Raw genomic sequence first — 7,133 nt, 5'->3', positions numbered from 1 at the left:
CTCAGCCTCCCAAGTGCTGGGATTTTTTTAATTTTAAATTTTTATTTATTTATTTTGAGATAGGATCTCATTAAGTTGTTCACAGTGGGCATCTCAGAATGCTAGCATTACAGATGTGTCCTAATATGGCTGGCTAAAATTAACCATTATAAAAAAATAAAATAAAATTAGCCATTATATTTTATTTATTTATTTGTACTGGGAATTGAACTCAGGACCTTGTGCTTGCCAGGCAGGTGCTGTGCCACTGGGCTATATCCCCAGTCCCTAAGGCTGGTCTTGAACTCAGAGATCCTCCTACCTCCGCCTATCTTGGCTAAAATTAACCATTTTAAAGTGTCCACATTAGTAATATTTATATTCTCTCTTGGTGAATAAAAGATTGTGAAATTTTGGTCTGATTCAGTTGCTTTAATCCTTTTCATCTTTGGCTCTAAAGTAACTAGCTTAAGCACTGTTATTGCCTCCCTTTCTCATCTGTTTGTTTTTCATCTGTGTACATACAGCCTCGCATACCCACACACATATGTACTCCACCCCCTGGCTTTTACTCCATTTGTTTCAAGGTTATGACGCCTTTTGTGGTGAAGGATATATGAAACACTTAAAGCTTAATAAAATAAAAGCGTAAGTCTACTTCTGAATCTTCTACCATCACTGCCTCAGGAACTCCTATTTTATTTTCATTCTACTTGGATACTCATCTTTCTCAAGCGTTAATTCTCAGCCTGATTGCACAGTAGTCATTGTGGTGGGTGGGTGGGGGAGGTCCTTTAAACGATCTCCAGCGCCCCAGATGGGCCCCAGACCAGTCAAGTAAGAATTTCTGTGACATTGACCCAGGTATGAGGGTTTTGTAAAGGCTTACACAGGTGAGCCCTGGTTTCCATAGAGGAAGAAATGGGAAACCAGGTTAACAAAATGAACTGAAAGGCCTGTGGAGGCTGGAAGAGAAAGTGGACCCTCATTTTGTGTCTGTCTCCTTCTTTCCTTGATTAATTCTATTTTTTTTTTTACAACCTTGTTTACAATTCCCACTACCCAAAAAAACAAAAAAAATACAACCTTGTTTAAAAACTGTCCTACTCTGGTGAAGTCTGTTTTACTATGATATATTGTGCTGATAAAGGATTTGAGAAAGCTTTCTAAGGAGCTAGGACATGCCCCCCCTGCTTTTCTTTTTTATTAGTCTTTTGTATTCGGGCTTTTGTCATTTGATTCATTTTGTAGCTAAAAGCACAAGCAACACAGCATAAGGCATCTAACTAGGCATTTGTGACGGATGGTATGTGTGTCTCCAACCTAGCATTTCTATCCTTTGAAAAGAGCATTCCGAGTAACCTGGCTCAGTGCCACTGGTCAGGGCAGAGTTTCATTCCTAGGCCAGGTTCTGAGGCTGCTGACCTTGAAAAAACCCCCATGTGTCCCTTACATCATAACGTTCACCTGGGGCCCCTGACAGCGCTCTCAGCAGCAGTGGTGGCTGTCAGGCAGCTGGGAAGATAGGTGACTGTAGGTTTTAAAGGTACAGGAGGGGATTGTGTTTCTTTCTTTAGACCGCTGCAGAAGAAATTTGTTAGTCGGCATTATGCCTGATTTAAGATTACTGCCTGTGTGATGATTTTAGCATTTTCCTCGCCTCGGCTCCTTTTCAACAGCTTGACATTTTTCTTCCATTCCCCCTCCTTACCTCCCTATGTGGCAAACTCTTTTCAGCTGCCAGCTATGATTTACTACTTAGTCTATGCGCCAGCTTTCCAGCTGTGAGCAGCTGTGTGCACATCTGGGAACCTCTTCCCCTTAAGGGCCCCCAAAAGAGGCTATGTTTTTAAAAGTCAGTATCTCCCCTGGATCCGTGCATGGAATTTCCTTCCTTTTGTGGGTTCTGGTATCTTTGCAGGCAACCCGAACCGTCCATGCTTTTGTATCTCTCAAAGGAAAGTAAGGTAAATATCAGATCAAAGAGATCTTAGGAAAATCAGACACCAGAGAGTTTGTTCATTTGAGCAGTCTTCCTAAATTTTTTTTCTGTGCTCCCAGTAGGTAAACTAGTATTACCCTCCAAAATGGTTTTTTTTTAATTACCTGGTTTGCATAAAATTTTACTTTTTTGCTCTCATCAGTGTCATTGCACTTGGATCAGGCCTTGTGTTCCTTGACTCGATTACATTCAGAGCAAGTTTCAACATTCCTTTCATGAGTTACCAGCTAGCTAGTTTGTAATCGCAGTTCAGTTCTACTTGCTCATATTGACAGCTCATCCATGTTGGGAAGGGAAGGGATTCGCAGACCAGAGTTTCTTCTCCGGCCAAGTATGTATGTGGGTATTGGTACTTTTGATCTTGGAAATTTGCTGTCCTATACTATTGGCTTTGTATCACTCTTGCCTTTGCTTTCATATTATAAATGATTATGAAAAAAAATTTAAATTACTGGTCAGTGTTAGGTAAATTGAAAGTCTAAAATAAATGCTTGAGAAAGATAGTGTGTTTGAAATTTATAACATGAAAGAGTTTTGTTAGGGTAAATATGGACTTGTTTATCATCTTAGAAGCGACATAGCATAGGGGTAGTCAACTTACAACATTAAGGAGATTCAAAGTGAGTAGATTAGAGGAATTCTTGCAAGATTCCAGAATATCTCTCGGGATATTAAAGACTTTAAGGAATCAGTCTTAATCTTTTGAAGGGAATACCAGCAATGACAACTGGATCTTCTTGCAAAAACATATCTTGGGGCTAGGCATGGTGGTGCACGCCTGTCAGCCCAGCACTCAGGAGGCTGAGGCAGGAGGATCACTGAAAGTACAAGGTCAGCGTGGGCTACATCGTGAGTTCAAGGTCAACCTGAACTGGATAGCAAGACCCTGTCTCAAAAAACAAACAAAAAGAATTTCTTGGCATCATTGCTGCTGGCTAACATAGTATTATCTATATGGCCTTTCTTTTCCTTTCCTGGCCTTTCTTTTCCTTCCTTTTGTTCCTCTTTTTCTTTCTTTCTTGCACTGGCTACATCCCCAGCCGTTTTTATCTTTTGTTTTGAGACAAGGTCTTACTAGGTATCCCAGGCTGGGCTCAAACTTGCAGTTCTCCTGCCTCAGCCTTTGAGAGTGCTGGGACCTCAAGCATACTCTCACCAGTGCACCTGGTTAGTATCCCCCCACCCCCAGGTACCGGGAATCGAACTCGCGCTTGCCAGGCAGGCACTGTGCTGCTGAGCTAAATCCCTAGCCCCTTGGTTAATATTTCTGGAATTCTAAGAATTTTTCTGAATTGGTGACAGAAATGAAATCAAGTGATATTAATGCAGGTGGAGCTTTGTTGAGCTAAGAAACAGATTATTTTTCTCCAAACTGTAACCTTTTTTTGTCTTCTATTTACAGCAAAGCAATGATATTGCACGGGGCTTTGAGAGAGGGCTGGAACCAGAAAAGATTATTGGAGCAACAGATTCCTGTGGTGATTTAATGTTCCTGATGAAATGGTAAGAGAGATTTATCCTTACTTTACACTTGCGTTTCTTTTCCATTGACTTGAATTTGTATGGAATATAGGTGGCAAAATTGACAATTCCCAAACTAAGAATTTTGAATATCAGAGACCCTTAACCAATCCTCAAACTTGCAGCAATTCTCCTGCCTCTGGCTCCCAGAATGTTGGGATTACAGGAGTGCTTTACCACATCCCAGCCTTGTGTGTGTGTGTGTGTGTGCGCGCTCACGTGCGTGTGCTCTTTTGCATTGAGCTACATCCTCGGTCCTTTTATTTTTAAGAGTCTTGCTAATTTGCCCAGGCTGGTCTTAAAGTTGTGGTCTTCCTATGTCAGTCTCTCAGAGTGCAGGGATTATAAGCATGTACCCCCATTTCTGGCTTAAATTTGTTTTCTTATTGTTCTAACTCACACTTATGACCAAAGAGGTAACGAGTATTTAAAAGACCATGAAAAGCCAGGCATGATGGCATATGACTGTAATCCCAGCATTCTTTTTTTTTTTTTTTTTTTAAGGATAAAAGGAGGGAAACATTATAATCCCAGCATTCTGAGAGGTTGAGGTAGGAGGATGAGTTTGAGGCCAATCTGAGAAATTTGAGTGACATAGCAAAAGCCTTTATAAAAATTTAATACTACTAAAGGAGTTGGGGATGTAGTTCATTTAGATACTCCAGAAGCTAAATTGATCAATTTCTTTTCTTTCTTTCTTTTTTTTTTTTTTTTTTTTTTTTTTTTTTTTTTTTTGTCTTTCTGAGACAGGGTCTCCTATGCAGTTCAGGCTGACCTTGAGCTCACTTTGTAGCCCAGGCCGGCCTTGAACTTGTAATGATCCTCCTGCCTCAGCCTCCCGAGTGCTGGGATTACAGGCGTGCGCCACCATGGCTGGTAAATTGATCAATTTATACATAGTCAGTAGAGCTGAATGTAGGTTTGTGTTCATTTACATACTTACATATAAAATTTTTGAAAGTACAATATTTATAATCATTTATCTTTTTTTTTACTTTTTTCTATCATGTGTTGCATCTGAATTCCAACTATAGGCATCTATATCTGTCTGATAAATGATCTCCACTCAAAATTAAATCCATTTGCTTAAATATCCATTTACTTAATCCAGTAACTACTTAATCCATTTACTTAAATATCTCCTTGAAAATACTGGACTGTTAGGCATATCCCTCCCTTCTAAAATGGAAATTGAATTCAAGGCCTTCATGCTCCAGCTTGTTCTCTTCTTCTCCCTCTCCCTCTCCCTCTCCCTCTCTTTGAAATTTGAATCCCACCACTGGGGAGGCTGAGGCAGGAGGATCATTGTGAGTTCAAGACCAGCCTGGGCTATAAAGTGAGCTTAAGGCCAGCCTGAACTGCATAGTAAGACCCTGTCTCAAAAAGACCAAAAAAAAAGAAGAAGAAGAAATTTGAGACACAGTCTCATTAAATTGCCCAGGTTGGGTTTGATCTAAGCATCTTCCTGCCTTACCCTCCCAGAGTCCGGCATTTTATATATATTCTAAGCATGTGCTCTACCACTGAGCTATACCCGCCAGCCCCATTAGTTTTTTTGTTTTGTTTTGTTTTGTTTTTTTAAGATAGGGTCTCACTGTGCAGTCCAGGCTGGCCTTGAACTCACTGTGTAGCCCAGCTGGCCATGAACTCATGGGGGACCCTCCCGAGTGCTGGGATTACAGGCCTGCACCACCACGCCTGGCCCCCATTAGAGTTCTTTTCATCTTGAAATCAGGGTGAGAAAATCAAGGCAACTAAGTGTAAACCAGAGTGCTGGGATTACAGGAGTGCTCTACCATGCCCATATAATGCTAGAAACCTATATTTAGACAGATTTTTTTCAGTTTTATTTCCAGTCCTTTTTTTTGTTTGTTTGTTTTTTTTGAGACAGGGTCTCGCTATGCAGTTCAGGCTGGCCTTGAGCTCATTTTGTAGCCCAGCCTGGTCTCAAACTCACAGCGATCCTCCTGCCTCAGCCTCCCGAGTGCTGGGATTACAGGCATGTGCCACCACACCCGGCTACTTCCTGTCCTTCTAAGTGTCATATTCTTTCTCTCTAGGAAAGACACAGATGAGGCTGACCTGGTTCTTGCAAAAGAAGCTAATGTGAAGTGTCCACAGATTGTGATAGCATTTTATGAAGAGAGACTGACGTGGCATGCATATCCTGAGGATGCGGAAAACAAAGAGAAAGAAACCGCAAAGAGCTAAAGCAGGGGGTGGTCTCTGTCATTTCTCTTTGTACATAATCCATTCACCTCCCTGCCTCCTCTCCCTTCTACCCAACCCCTTTATCCTAAACACATCCATAAAAATGTGCTTATCACTGTGCTCCGCAGGAGAAATGTTGGTATTGGTTCTCTTGTAACATAACCGATGGTCTGATTCATGCTAAGTGTCTCTCTGTGAAGACCAGGCATTTACATACTGTGTGTAATTCCCACAGAGTTTTCCTTTGCCCTGATCTCTTCCTTCTGCTCCCCTGTGACCTAAAGATAAGTTTTAACTTTTTAATCACCTTAGAGTCTTGATCTTTTCAGGGTTGGTTGCTTTTAGATTGGGGGTTGTTGTAGCAAAGATGGTGAACTTTGGTTTCTTGCTTTGTTTCTTAGAACATGTTGAAGACCAGCTGGGCTTTGTTTTAACATGTTGGGTTGGAAAGGGTGTTGCCCATCTTTTAAAAAGCCAGTAGCAACTGCCTACCTGTTGGGACTTTCTCTGTTGTTCATTCTCACCCGTTCTCCCAGAATAACTCTGTCCTTTTGAGGACTTGAAATTCTCCATTGAACTTCGTCGGGGCACTCCTTCTAACCTAGGACTTTCGGCCTTGTTCTTAGCAGTCACTGATTCTGCTTCTGTAAGATGGTGTGAGTTTGTGAAATGACAAGACGATTAGCTGTGGAGAGCCTAAGCTGCGGTACAGGAGAGTGATGGGGTGGGGCAGATACAGTTGTCTTTCAGTATCGTATATAGAATGTACGTTTCTTTCCTTCCGTCCCTCATATTTAGACTATATTTATGTAGATGCGAGTGATTGCCTGGTGCTTGCTTGTGCCAAGGTGCTAGGCACCCTCCAACCCTGCCAACTTTTGTGGCCTCCCAAAGCATTCTTGTTACCAAAGAGGCTTCAAACCTGATCTCACTTCTCAGTGGATCCAAGTTGCCCTTCCACACCATTTTTCCAGTGGGGAATTGTTGGAGGGGAGCCATTGGCCACAGTGTCACTTTTAAATACTCATAGCAGTTACACATTTTCTGCTTGCTTCAGTCCTGGATTTGCCACCAGGAGTCCTCTTCCCTTTTTCTACCTGTGAAATTTTGGTTGTGTCTTCTGTTTGAAAAATGAATTTCTGTGGAAGATTATCACCTGAGAACGTGACAAGTCCTGGCGTTAGCGTGTTGTCACAACTTCTTGCTACTCAGCACAATATTTCCCTTTTGATTTCCTCTGCTTTGCCGTTGTGTTAAGAGTTCCCCCCTCCCCGTCATATCCTTCTCTGCCTTTGTCTCCCGAGAAATTCCCTGCTTGTCTTTATCCTTTCTTGTAGTCGAGGGGGCTACTGAATCAGGACTGAAAGGAAGGAAATGGCACGGTTTGGGGCATCTTTCTTCTTCCCAAAGCTGAGGAAAT

General features: G+C 41.8%; 1 protein-coding gene across 4 annotated transcripts in view; it reads left to right on the top strand.

Moving 5' to 3' along the window:
- Cbx5 (chromobox homolog 5) overlaps positions 1 to 5,847 on the top strand; it is a 42,699-nt gene extending 36,852 nt beyond the window's left edge. For all 4 annotated transcript variants that reach the window (XM_005397212.2, XM_005397213.2, XM_005397215.2 and 1 more), the window contains 2 exons: positions 3,384 to 3,484; positions 5,563 to 5,847. In XM_005397212.2, the coding sequence (XP_005397269.1) occupies positions 3,384 to 3,484; positions 5,563 to 5,713 (252 nt within the window). In that variant the 3' untranslated portion in view covers positions 5,714 to 5,847. The remainder of the gene's footprint in view (positions 1 to 3,383; positions 3,485 to 5,562) is intronic.
- The last annotated feature ends 1,286 nt before the right edge of the window (positions 5,848 to 7,133 follow it).

Source organism: Chinchilla lanigera, unplaced genomic scaffold, assembly GCF_000276665.1.
Source record: "Chinchilla lanigera isolate Chin_1 unplaced genomic scaffold, ChiLan1.0 scaffold00057, whole genome shotgun sequence".
In the NCBI taxonomy this organism is placed as follows: domain Eukaryota; kingdom Metazoa; phylum Chordata; class Mammalia; order Rodentia; family Chinchillidae; genus Chinchilla; species Chinchilla lanigera.
This window is presented reverse-complemented; position numbering and strand designations above follow the sequence as displayed.